Genomic DNA, 14512 nt, shown 5'->3' with positions numbered 1-14512 from the left:
TTGTCAAGTTCTGCCTTGAATCTATTTAAGCTATCAACTTCTACGACAGATAAAAGTCTGTTCCACCAACCAACCACCCGCTGACTAAAGGCAAATTTCTGCACATCTATCCTACATCTGTCTTTCCTCAATCTGAATTTATGCCCTCTCAGGTGATTATTCTGAGCAAAAGGAAGAATCCCATCCCCATTGAGCATGCTCAAACCATTCAACACTTTATACACCTCAATCAGATCACCTCGCAGGTGCCTAGTTTCCAGACACTGTAATTTGCAAAACTTAAGCCTTTCTTCATAAGAGCAACCCTTTGTTCCATTCACTAATCTTGTTGCCCTTCTCTGTACTCGTTCCAACAGCTCTACATCCTTCTTAAAATGAGGCTTCCAGACTTGTATACAGTACTCAAAGTGTGGCCTGACCATTGCCTTATACAAGGGGATAATCACCTCCTTATCCCTGCTAAAAAAATTCCTGTATATCATTGACAAGACACCATGAGCTACTCTTGCAGATCGTTGGCACTGCTCAGAAAACTTCATATCTGCCTACACTATTACCCCCAGGTCCTTTTCATTCTCTACCACTGTCAGTGTGGTACCAAAGAGTTGATACATTACTCTGGGATTACTGCTTCCCATATGTAGTACTTTACATTTGTCAAGGTTAAACTTCATTTGCCACCTCTCCACCCATCTGCTCAACTTTTCAGCAGTGTACAGTCATTAGTGTCATTAACAACCCTTCCAACCTTCGTATCTTCTGCAAACTTGGACATTAAGCCTGATATACCATCATCAATATCATTTATAAATATAGAAAACAACAATGGACCCAACACTGAACCCTGAGGGACTCCACTAATAACATTAGTCCACGAAGAGCAGTGTCCATTGATTACCACTCTCTGTCTTCTCCCACTCAACCATCTATAGCAGCAATTTGCCTCCAATGTCACACAGCTTCAATTTGTGTGCAGCAGTCTTCCATGTGCAACAGGATCAAAAGCCTTTCTAAGATCCAAATATATGATATAAAAGTTATTCCCTGCATCCAGTTCCTTTCTGACCACATCATAGTGTCTAATCAAATTGGTCAGACAAGACTTCCCCTTAACAAAACCATGCTGTGTCTGAGCTATAACTGAAGTCTTGTCTAGATGATCCTGCAGTGCTTCTTTAACCAGCGCCTCCATTAATTTCCCTGTAACAGAAGTTAAACTAACAGGTCTGTAATTACCTGTGTCTCCCTTTGATCCTCCTTTGTGGATTGGGGTGATATTTGCACATCTCCAGTCTATGGGTACCTCCCCTGAGTCCAGGGAAGCTCTCATAATTATGGCTAAGGGTTTGCTTACATCCTTTGCCGCCTCCTTTAATATAACTCCTCCATTTTACTCTCAGTGATTACAAATTATCTAGCTTACTGCCAGAGTTGAATACACCTCAGGCATTTCCCTCCCTGAATAACTCCTCATGTGTGAATGTCGATGCAAAATATTCATTTAGTTTTTTAGATACCTGAGCAGGATCATCAACAGTTGAACCATCGATATCAAGTGGACCAATCTGATACATCCCATTCCTTCTAGAGTTTACATAAGTAAAGAACTCTTATGTTTTTCTTTGCATTCTTTGCCAAAGATTTCTCATAATCTGCCTTCGCTTGCCTAACCTCCTTTGTAACTTGGTTACAGACCAACTTATATCTATCATAGGCTTCTGTGTCACATGTTAATTTATATGTATCCCATGCATTTTTCTTCTCTGTCACATGTCTAATTAGTTCATCTGACATCCATTTAGGCATAAATCTTGAACAATATTTCTTGTTCAAGATTTATGCTTGTTCAAGATCCTGCAGTGCTTCTTTAACCAGTGCCTCCATTAATTTCCCTGGAACAGAAGTTAAACTAACTGTAATTACCTGTGTCTCCCTTTGATCCTCCTTTGTGAATTGGGGTCACATTTGCACATCTCCAGTCCATGGATACCTCCTTTGATTTATATTTCTTGTTCAAGATGGTATGAAAAGCCTAGTAGCTTCCAAGATTAATTTTTCTAATGCTTCCCATTTTGAATTTGCTGTTGGTAACATCGTCAGTTGGTTCCACCATATAGAATTTAAATATTGTCCCAGAACCCTGTAGCCGCCTTTACAAAAGCAAAAACCCTTCCCTTTACCCCTGATGGTAGTTACCTCTTTGAGTAAATCCCACTTCAGCACACTGTGATCACTGCCACCTAGTGGTTTCTTTATCTGCAGATTCTTGATGCATGAAGAATCACTACTTATAATCAGATCAAGAGAATTACTCCCTCTAGTTGCCTCCCGAACATGCTGCTGTAGAAAACAATCATCCAATAAATGCACAAAAACCTTGCTAGTGTGTGAGTGACCAACCCCCAAATTCCAGTCAATATCTGGGAAAATAAAATCCCCCATCATAAGACACTCTAATTTACTGCCCCACTCTATTTCTCTGCACAATTGCTCGTTATACTCTTCAGATTCATTAGGCCTATAACACACACCTACTCTCATTTTTTCTTTCCCAGTGCTTATGTCACACCAAACAGACAACATTGCATTGTCCACCCACATCAGTTGGATTCATTTCCTTAGATTTTATGTGTTTCTTAATTAACAGCATAACCCCCTCCTCCCTTCCTGTCCTGTCTATCTTTTCTGTACTCATTGTACTACTGTCATTGCAGATATTGTTCAAGGTTTAGGTCAAGGTTATTGTTCAAATGTCAAATGAACTAATGAGACTCGTAACACAGAAGAAAAATGCATGGGATGCGTATAAATTATCAAGCGACTCAGAAGCCTCTGGCAGATATAAGTTAATCTGTAATCAGGTCACAAAGGTGGTTCGGCAGGCGAAGGCAGATTACGAGAAATCCTTGGCAAAAGATGCTAAGAAAAACAGCAAGGATTTCTTTACTTATATAAACTCTAAAAGGAAGGGGATGAATCTGATTGGTCCACTTGACATCGATGGTTCGACTGTTGATGATCCTGCTCAGATAGCAAACAAACTGAATGAGTATTTTGCATCTACATTCACACGTGAGGAATTATTAAGGTTTGAAAATGGCAGAAGGTTATCAAATTTTAGCAAGATACTTAATGATTTTGTAATAACCAAGAGCAAAGTGGAAGAGAAATTGTTGAAGTTAAACGTAAGAAAAGCACCTGGGGTGGATGGGATCTATCCAGTTATATTAAAGGAGGCGGCAAAGCAACTAAGCAAACCCTTAGCCATAATTATGAGAGCATCCTTGGACTCAAGGGAGGTTCCCACGGACTGGAGATGTGCAAATGTATCCCCAATTCACAAAGGGGGAATTGGGGATACATTTGCAGACAATTACAGACCAGTTAGTTTAACTTCTGTTCCGGATAAAATAATGGAGTCACTGGTTAAAGATGCATTGCAGGATCATCTAGACAAGACTGCAGCAATAATTCAGACACGGCATGGGTTTGTTAAGGGTAAGTCTTGTCTGACAAATTTGATAGGATATTATGATGTGGTTACAAAGGCACTGGATGCGAAAAATAATTTTTATATCATATATTTGGATTTCAGGAAAGCTTTTGACACTGTTGCGCATGGAAGACTATTGTACAAATTGGAGCAGAATGGTATTAAGGGTAAGTTGCTACAATGGATAAAAGGATGTTTAAGTGGGAGAAGACAGAGGGTGGTAATCAATGGGTGCTGCTCTTCTTGGACTAATGTTATTAGTGGAGTCCCACAGGGTTCGGTGTTAGGTCCACTGTTGTTTTGTATATTTATCAATGATATTGATGAAGGTATATCAGGCTTAATGTCGAAGTTTGCAGATGATACAAAGGTTGGCAGGGTTGTTAATGACAGTAATGGCAGTGTGCTACTGCAACAGGATCTAAATAATTTGGGCAGATGGGCTAAGAAGTGGCAACTGAAGTTTAACCTTGACAAATGCAAACTACTACATATGCGTAGAAGTAACCCCAGAGAAACGTACCAACTGTGTGGTACTACACTTAAGGTGGTAGAAAATGAAAGAGACCTGGGAGTAATTGTGCAGGCAGATATGAAGTTTTCTGAGCAATGCAGACAGGCTGCCAGGGCAGGTCATGGGGTTTTGTCAATGATATATAGGAATTTTGCTAGCAGGGAAAAGGAGGTGATTATCCCTCTGTATAAGGCAATGGTCAGGCCACGGCTTGAGTACTGCGTACAGGTCTGGAGGCCTCATTTTAGATAGGATGTAGATTTACTTGAGCGTGTACAGAGAAGGGCAACAAGATTGGTGAGGGGAATGAAGGGATCCTCTTACCAAGAGAGGCTTACGTTCTGCAAATTGCAGTGGCTGGAGACTAGGCACCTGCGCGGTGATCTGATTGAGGTATATAAGGCCTTGAATGGGTTGAGCACGCTGAATTCTGATGGGATCCTTCCACTTGTTCAGATTACGAATCTAAGTGGGCATAAATTCAAATTAAGAAAAGACAGATGTAGAATAGATGTGCGGAAATTTTCCTTTAGCCAGCGGGTGGTTAATTGCTGGAACAAACTTCCATCTGTCGTTGTGGAAGTTGATAGGTTAAATAAATTTAAGGAGGAACTGGACAGGCATTTGGAGGGAATGGTGTGATTTTTTTTTTTTTTTTTTTTTTGGGTGATGCTGCATAAGCTTATACATTTGCTTTCTTGCATCACATGCCACTACTACTACTACTCCCCAAATTCCAGTTCTGCCCTTCTTATGTCTGTGTGACACCATGTCTCTGATATCCCAACAGTATCTGCCTTTGATGTCTTGACTAGCACTTCAAGCTCATTGAATTTATTAACTATACTCCTAGCATTGGTGTATATGGAAGTATACATGCACCTGTTTCTACTCTTAGTTACCCTAACACAGCCCATGTATCTACTTGTTCCACTATGGCTCCCAGCAGTTCTGCTTTCCAGGATGCTGCTCAATTGCATTTCAATAGAAGTAGTGCAAGAATCACTTTTCCCTCTGCCAGCAGCTTCTGTTAATCTATTACTCCTTGTATCCCCCCAACCTAGCAGGTTTCCGACTCACCTAACTCTGCCTTGATAGCATCAGAAAATATTCTTGCATCCTGTCTATTTAAGTGTATCCCCTCCCTGTTGAAGCAGTCTCTCCTGTTAACAAGCACAGACCAGGCTGAAAATTCTACCCCCTTGTGCCTTGCACAATCTCTCCAAGGCCGAATTGATTGACAAGGCTCTCATCATATACTCCTTCCTATCGTGTCTGGGCAGAATTTCAGACACTTTCAAATTCACCCCTAGCTCATGGCTGTTTTTCAGCATTGACTTGTACTTGTTAAGTAATTCTGCTCGTCTCCTACTCTTAATATCATTAGTGCCAGTGCGTACAACGATATCACCCTTTGTGCTCTTAAAGGATTATATCTACCCTACAACGTCATCAACCTTTGCCCCTGGCAGACATACCCTTGTCCTGTTCCATCTATCCTTTTTGCACAATATGTTCCCCGTTTCCCTGACAATAGAGTCACCTACAACAACAACAACTAGTTTCTTTGGGGCCAGTGCATTCTGCCTTGGGGGTTGCCTCTCTGTTGCGTTGATGTTCAAGTGTAGGCTCTGGCATTGATGTGGGCAGCTGAGAACTTGATGGGCCCCCCTCAATTTAAATCCTTCGAGGGGATCCACCCCTGTCCTTCAAGCTGTCATATAAACCCACAATATTGCTGAGTTGTTGGCACCTGATTTCCTCGCACTCCTTACATCGCGCACACACAAAGACATTCCACTTGGCAATATCATGTCCCGTTCCTGATTGTCCCACAAACATCAAACAAGCAGTGCATTTCGATAGACTGATTCAGTCTATTGAAATGCACCCCCTCAGTTCTCCCCTGAGCCGTGGCACTTCCACCAATTTGAGCCTTTTGCTTTGCTGCTCTGGTCTGAGTCATGATTTCTATTCAAGTTCAATAAAATTCCACTACAAAATATTACCCCAAACCTATATCCCAATGTAGTTATAACACTATATATATGTATTTCGGTATCGAATATTATCTCCAAGTTACGTTATATGACTTTCTTATCCCCTGTCAACTTATATGTATTAATTTTTGATGTTATGTTTATAATAACTAGGTCGCTATATTTAGTTAGTTAAAATAATACAATTCAATTGACAATGAAATTTAATAAGATTAATAAATTTTACTGATTAATTGCAGTTGCATTACTGTTGCAGTAGCATACTGTGATTCTTGTCATTAACTATCTTGCCAACATTTGTATCATCTGGAAAGTTGGTCATTAAACATAATATGCCTTCATCAGTGTCATTAATAAATACAGATGCATAAGAAAGGCACCCCAGGTGCTTTTCTTATGTTTAACTTCAACAATTTTTCCTCCACTTTGCTCTCATTTATTACCAAACATTTAGCTCCCTGTTAGAGTTTAATAAGCTTCTCTCCTCCACAATTCCTCATGTGTAAATGTAAATGCAAAATATTCATTCAGTTTGTCAGCTATCTGAGCAGGATCATCAACAGTTGAACCATCGATATCAAGTGGACCAACCTGATTCATCCCCTTCCTTCCTTCCAGAGTTGATATAAGTGAAAGAAGTCTTTGCTGTTTCTATTTGCATCCTTTACCAAAAATTTCTCATAAACTGCTTTCACTTGCCTAACCTCGTTTTTTAATTCTATTAAAGGCCTCCGTAGCTGAGTGGTCAGGAGTGGGAGTGCAGTATTACACACTCTTTGACTATATCGGGGTAGAATGATCCTGACTACTGAATATAGTCAATCTGTCAACCCCACTGGACCACCATGGCAGATTTATGGTCTATTTCCCTCAGCATGAATTGTTGAGGAGGCTTCCATCCTGCAGTGGGTTGATAATGGCTGAAGTTTATTTCTTTTTTTTTTTTTTTTTTTTTTGAGGCCAACTTATATCTATCATAGGCTTCTGTGTTGCCTGGTAATTTATATGTATCCCACGCATTTTTTTTTTCTGCCACGAGTCTCATTAGTTCATCTGACATCCATTTAGGCCTAAACTTTGAACAGTATTTCTTAGTTGGTATGAAAAACCTAGTAGCTTCCAAGATTAATTCGCTGAATGCTTCCCATTTAGAATTGGTTTTGGTCCCACTGTATAGAATTTAAAAACCCTCTGAGACCACTCTAGTCACTTTTACGAAAGCAAAAACCCTTCCCTTAACCCCTGATGGTAGTTAAATCTTTAATATAATCCCATATTAGTTCACTGTAATCACTGCCGCCTAGTGGTTCCTTTATCTGCAAATTCTTAATGCATGAATAATCACTGCTGATAAACAGATCAAGAATATTACTCCCTCTGGTTGCATCTCAAACATGCTACTGTAGAAAACAGTCATCCAAAAAATCCACAGAAGTCTTGCTAGTGTGCAAGTGACCAACCGACAAGTTCCAGTTAATATCTGAGAAGTTAAAATCCTCCATTATAAGACATTCTGATTTGCTGGACTACTCTATTTCTCTGTATAGCTGTTTGTTGTACTCATTAGAGTTATTAGGCCTATAACACACTCCTACCCTCATTTTTGCTTTCCCAGTGCTGATGTCACGGCAAACTGACTTAATGTAGCATTGTCTTATTTGCCCTCTCTATCCATTCTGTACACTTGCACTCCCCAAATTATAATTCCACATTCCTTATATATGTGATACACCACGTCTCTGGTATCCCAACAATATCTGCCTTTGATGTGTTGACCAGCACTTCAAATTCATCACATTTACTTACTATACTCCTAGTATTGGTGTACATGCAAGTATACATGCACTTGTTCTTATTCTTAGTTACCCAACACAGCCCATGTATTTACTTGTTTCATAATGACTCCCAGAAGCTCTTGAAATCCCCAGCAACTTGCCTTCCGGGCTCTGCTCATTCCAATAGAAGCCATGCAAGAATCACTTCCACTTCTGCCTGCAGCTACTGTTAATCTATTAGTCTGTGTATCCCCCCCCCCAAGCTAGCAGTTTTCCGACTCACCTAACACTGCCTTGATAGTATCAGCAAATATTCTTGCACCCTTTCTATTTAAGTGTATCCCATCCTTGTAAAAGCAGTCCCTCCTGTTAACAAGCACATACCATGCTGTGAAAAATTTAATTTTATGAAATGATATTTGGAAAATCTGAATTGTGTAATATTATGTAGTTAGACAATTTAAATAAGATTTTTTTTCTTTCCGTTTAGGTGGCTAGGACGTGTTTATTACCGGGATTGTTAAAAACCATTTGTGCCAACAAAAAAATGCCTTTACCTCTAAAACTTTTTGAAATCTCAGATGTTGTTCTGAAAGATTTAACTAAAGGTTAGTATTTTATAAAAGTCTCTGTGTATATAGCAACTATATATATCTGGAATGTCTGGAACAACTTAAAAACTTGGTACTGCAGTGCATGTGCTGAATATAATCATTACAGGCGATAGAAATTAACCAAACTAAATTTGTTCATTACCAGAATAATATATTTTGTTACAAATGTTTAGCAAGTTTGCTTTGTTCAAGGATGGATATATCAACTTTATAAGTTAGGAAATGATATTTTGCAGAGATATTACAATCGTGTCTGGACATGATTGTTATATCTGTACAAAATATCACTTAATTCATTAAACACTCAGATTCTTTGCATCTTTTAATGCATAAAGATTGGAATGATTTACTTATAGAACTTGTGAATCCCCATGACCAAGAACAGGTGTATGTATGGTTTTCAAGCTCTGTAGCGTATATATTCAGTCTTTCCTCATAAGGCTGCCCTTTTGCAGACCTCACCAAGCAGGTTACTCATCTTTGAAATCCTACTAAGAATGCTTGGACACAGTATTCCTAGTGCAGCCTTACACTTGCATTATACAGTGGAATTATGACTGCCATACTGTGACAAGCAAGTGTTTGATAAATCATTAATAGGACACCATGGACCTTGCTTGCCACCTGTGTCAGGACTCCTTAATCTCTTTCTTTGTCTGCTGTTTTTAATCCAGCCCCACTAAGTATAACATAGCTGCCACTTTTCTGACCATCCTTGAAGCCTGTCCAAGTCATTCTGAAGGAGCACTGTTTGATGCTGTTCATTAACCACTCACCTGACCTTGACATTATGTGGACTGTTTGACTTGATCACACCCTCTATCCCTTTGTCAATATCATTGAAGAAAATCATCAGAAACAGCAGTGGTCCCAGTACAGTCTGTCCTCGTATAGCACGATAGTTGCGTTCCTAGAAACCCTCGTGCAATGCAAAATCGTGCAATATAAACAACAGCCCCTATGGGAAAAGTAGGGTTAGGTGCCGACCACCCAAGATTGAACACACATTTGGAACCAAAACATTACCAAACACAATAAATAATCGGGTAATTTTAATCATTATAAAATACTTACGTATTTTATAACGATTAAAATACTTAATAAAAATAATATTATATTATAATAAAGTATTTTTAGTATTTTTTAATACTAAAAAAGTATTTTCTACGGATAAAATACGTATTTTATTCGTAAAAAATTTATTATATTAAATAAAATAGTCGTAATAAAATACTTACGTATTTTATAATACGTAAGTATAAATTATAATACGTAAGTCGTAATAAAATATTGCTAATGATTTTGCTTCTATCGTAAGCAAACTTGCTTTTTGTTTGATTTTCTATCCAAAGAGATGACAGCCGTTCCATCTCTTCCAATTATTTGTGTCTTAATCTAATGGATTTTAATTACACTTTGAGTTGTTCCCGCTGTGAAAGTTGTTTTTATTTTCTCTGCATTCTTTGTAATTCTTCGCGTTGCCTCATTTAGGTCTGTAGCACGTGCAATATCACATGGTCTTTCATTTCGCTCAAAGCGTTTCACAATTTCATATTTTTTCTCTATCGACAGAAGCGGACTGGCCATAAGCCTTAGGGGGGGAAACCACGGTGGGCCGGAGGCCGGTGTGATTTTGGCCATAAACCGTAGTATGAGGCCACTACAAATTTTCCCGGGTAAGAATTTTTGACCCAGTCCGCCTCTGTTTATCGATATTGCTTCTTTTTTTTTTCTCTCTGAATCTGCAGTGTCTTAGCCAGGACGCTTCCTTTTCACACCTTTTAAGTATTTTACTCATTTTTAGGGAATAAAGCACAATTACAAAACGAGGAGGCACGCTTGATACACATAAACAAAGCTGCGCGCGTGTAGCAACTGAATAAACAACACCGTAAAGGCCGAGATACACTATTAACACCTCACATTTTACTAAAGCACATTTCTGGGGGTTACTACCATAAAACAATAAAAACAATTTCCAGTTGCGTGTCTGCTAGTGGAATCTGTTACAAACTGGTAGTAAACTCCATCTAATTGCATTTGCGATTATATCGATAGCTGGAATTGTGTTGGTTTTTACGTTATTATGGTGAAATGTGTTTCCCCTTCACTGATATAAAACACATAAATACATTTTCAGAATCTTCTTCGTTCCTATCGTGTTGCGTTCAGTTGGGGTGATTCCGCATTCGACTGCCATTTCTTGTAAACACAAAGGCGAATCGTGTATAAGCGAATTCGGTTCGTGTTATATAAGATAACGTTCCCCTATTTATAAATCGTGTATGATCGAATTCGTGTAATGCAAACACGTGTTATACGAGGACCGACTGTACTGATCCTAGGACCCTACATCTAACATTAGAGCAATCTGAAGATTAATCATTAAGAATTCCCTGCAGCCACCTTGCAATCCATCCTAGCTGTGATCTCAACATTTCAAACTTATATAGTAACCTATTGTGAGGCTGCTTATAGTGCTTTGCTACATTTAAAATAAAAAAATGTCAAAATTATTTGTGGCATCCGGCTTTTGAGTAACTGTTTCAAAATATTTAATATACACAAGTTATATAAACACAATTTTCCCTTAACAAAGCTTGTTTTGTTTATCTTTCAGAATTCTGTTTCTATCTAAATGTCCCTGTATTCAATTATTTTTCATTGTATCATGATTTTCCTAACACTGAAGTCCTACTGACCAGTCTGCAGTTACCCACTTTACTCTTAGAACCGCTTTTATTTATTGGTGATACATTGACACTTGAGCAATCCAAAGGATTCTCTCCTGAGTCCAGTGATACTTTTTTAATTAACCTTAATAGTGCAGTGCACTCTCTTGCTACTTCCTTCAAAATTACTAGTTATGTACCATCAACTTCAGGAACCTGATTTCGTAATTTCAGTATCATTGATTTCATACTGCTGAACCTCACAACTTCACTTCACTATCAAAGGTCTTCATCTGTACAAATCAATATAAAGTACTACTTCAATTCATCAGCAACACCAGCTGGGTTATTTAAAACTTTTTTCACATCCAATTATGCAAGGGTCCAATCTCATTTGTTTTCCTCTTTGTATATTCATGTGCATAAAAAAACTTCTTGTTCCCATTCTTTGCTCTCTTAGCCATTGACTTCTCATACTGAGATTTTGCCGCCAGCCTAACCTTTTCTATGGTACTGTTAAATCAATTTTTAGTTGTTATAGACTTTGGTACTTTTCATTGCATTGATCTGTAACTTTTCCATGCCATTTTTTTTTTATTTTTTTTCCCTATTGAACTAGCTAGCTCATTATTTATCCTGCTGGACATCTTCCTCATGCTATATTTTCTTAATGGTGTGTGCGTGCACGCGCACATACACTCATGGCTTCTGTGACTATTTCTTTAAAGATATTCCATAATTCTAACGTATTTGTACTCTGTGTGTTATCTCCCCAATTGACAGAAGTCACGTAGCTCCTTAAGCAGTCTCCTTTCCTGCAGCTAAAACCTATTCCTTTAACTTTAACAGCTATAACATCTAAGGTATTCCTTGAGCAGCATCATGCATAGGTAAACTGTGTTTTTGAAGATAATAATTAAGCACTCAAACCTACATTGGTATAATTATGTTTATTTACAAATTGGAAATATGCATGTATGAAGTGAAACTTTTCTTTTTGGTGACAGCTGTTTTTTCAATATCGCCATCAAAAAAGGTCATTACAATCACAAGAACTTGTTGCTTTTTTTTTGTGACAGGAGTAGTAGTAGTATAGGCATGTGATGCAAGAGAGCACACTTATGTAGCATTAGCCAAAAAAAAAAAAAAAAAAAAAAAATTACACACGTTCATTCCCTCTAAAAGTTTGTCCAGTTTTTCCTTGAATTTATTTCGGCTATCAACTTCCACAACAACAAATAGAAGTTTGTTCCTGCAATCAACTACCCGCTGGCTAAAGGCATATTTCTGCACATCTCTTCTACAACTGTCTTTTCTCAATTTCAATTTATGTCCCCTCAGGTTCGTAATATGAGCAAGAGGAAGGAAGAATCCCATTAGAATCGAGCCTGCCCAACCCATTCAAGGCCTTATACATGTTAATCAGCACACCTTGCAGGTGCCTAGTCTCCAAATGCTACAATTTGCAGAACTTAAGCCGTTCTTGGTAAGAGGACTCCTTCGTTCCCCTTGCTAATCTTGTCGCCCTTCTCTGTACTCTCTCAAGTAACACTACATCCTTCCTAAAATGAGGCCTCAAGACCTATATACAGTACTTGGGCATGGCCTAACCATGCCTTATACAAAGGGATAATCGCCTCCTTTTCCGTACTAACAAAATTCTTGTATATCATTGACAATACCCCATGACCTGCTCTGGCAGCCTATATGCACTGCTCAAAAAACTTCATATTTGACTGCACAATTACTCCCAGGTCTTTTACGAAAGCAAAAACCCTTCCCTTTACCGCTGATGGTAGTAATATCTTTAAGTAAATCCCACATCCATACAGTGCAATCACTACCACCTAGTGGTTCCTTTGTCTGCAAATTCTTAATGCACAAATAATCACTGCTGATAACCAGATCAAGAGTATTACTCTCTCTGGTTTCCTCTTGAACATGCTGCTACTGAAGAAAACAGTCATCCAATAAATCCACAAAAACTTGCTGTGTGCGAGTGACCAATCCACAAATTCCAGTCAATATCTGGGCAGTTAAAATCCCCCATTATAAGACAGTCTGATTTATTGGCCCACTCTGTTTGTTTTTTTTTTTTTTATTTGGTAGTTGTTGGTGCATCGGCTTCTGTGGCCATAATGCACCTCCCAAGGTTCTCGCAGTACTTTGATCCAAGCCCGAGACGGGATTCAAACCCGCGACCTTTGGGTTGCTAGGCAGGCACTTTACCCACCCGGCTAGCCCGGTCGCCTTATTTCTCTGTATAATTGTTCGCTGTACTCATTATGGCGATATTGCAAAAACAGCTATCACTGTAGTAGTGGAAAGAAAAACACCACTAAATGTTTGACTCCATTATGTATGTATTTCTACTTCTAAAATAAACAGAATTGTACCAATGTAGGTTTGAGTGCTTTATTATTTTCAAACAGCTGCAACTTCTTTATTCATTTTCCAGCTAACAATTGCATGATCACTTCCTACTAATGATTCCTGTACTGTGAGCCCTTTGATGGAAATCGGTATTGATCAGGTCTAGAATATTCTTTCCCCCCTAGTATTTTCTCTAACATGTTGATGCAAGTAATAACCACCTAGTGCATTTAAAAATATTGTCCCCATTATGAGGTCCTCTCCCATTTGCTTCAGCCAGTAAGGGGCAAATTGAAATGACCCATAATGAGACATTTACAGTTGCTTGACCATTCTAAATTCTGCATGTAAAAGTTTTTGTCATACTCTTCAATCTTCTGGTTAGTAACAACCTGCACTCTCATTTTTCCATTTGCATCCCTTTACTTCACGCAACCAGCTTTTGACTCTTTTCCGTGACGTGACCAGCTTCTGGCTCATTTTGGCCTTGGTCGCTAATGCGGTGGTTGGGTAGGTACCCGAGTGACCATCATACATCATCAGGCATCTCTCATATTGTGGAGTTATACCTCATAACTGTTTTGCCATCATTGCATCACTTGGGTACCTACCCACCCACCCACCGAAGAAGGGCCAAATAGCCCTGAAACTGTGCCGTCTGGGTTGTGGTATCCATCTGAGAATAAGTAACATTAGTCTTCTCCTCAGATGAAGCATTATTTATTCGAAATAATGCAATATCATGGCAACTCGTTGTGAAGGTATTCACAATATGAGATATAACTTAAAACGATGCTGTTTTGCTAACATTCTGTTAATTCAGTTTTGGCTATGTGTTATTGATGCTTTCACACTATACTTATACATAGTCTAGACTTTTCCATAGCTTGAGGCTTCAGCCCTAAACGCTTTATAGTCTAAACACATCATACACCATCAGGCTTCTCTCATATTGTGGAGTTATACTTCATAACTGTTTTTCCATCATTGCATCCTTGGGTACCCACCCACCGAAGAAGGGCCAAATAGCCCTGAAACGGCACCGGGGCGAGCCTGATGATGATGTCCGGA

At 38.8% G+C, this 14512-nt stretch overlaps 1 protein-coding gene across 2 annotated transcripts in view; it reads left to right on the top strand.

Moving 5' to 3' along the window:
• The window catches only part of beta-PheRS (phenylalanine--tRNA ligase beta subunit), a 333270-nt gene that overhangs the window by 226761 nt on the left and 91997 nt on the right, over window positions 1-14512 (top strand). For both annotated transcript variants that reach the window (XM_090383545.1, XM_090383544.1), the window contains exon 15: window positions 8273-8390. In XM_090383545.1, coding sequence (XP_090239671.1) covers window positions 8273-8390 — 118 coding nt within the window. The remainder of the gene's footprint in view (window positions 1-8272; window positions 8391-14512) is intronic.

This window comes from Mastigoproctus giganteus, chromosome 10 (genome assembly GCF_048544385.1).
Source record: "Mastigoproctus giganteus isolate SK-2022 chromosome 10, ASM4854438v1, whole genome shotgun sequence".
Classification (NCBI taxonomy): domain Eukaryota; kingdom Metazoa; phylum Arthropoda; class Arachnida; order Uropygi; family Thelyphonidae; genus Mastigoproctus; species Mastigoproctus giganteus.
The sequence above is the reverse complement of the archived record's forward strand: the minus strand, read 5'-3'. Positions and strand labels throughout refer to the sequence as shown.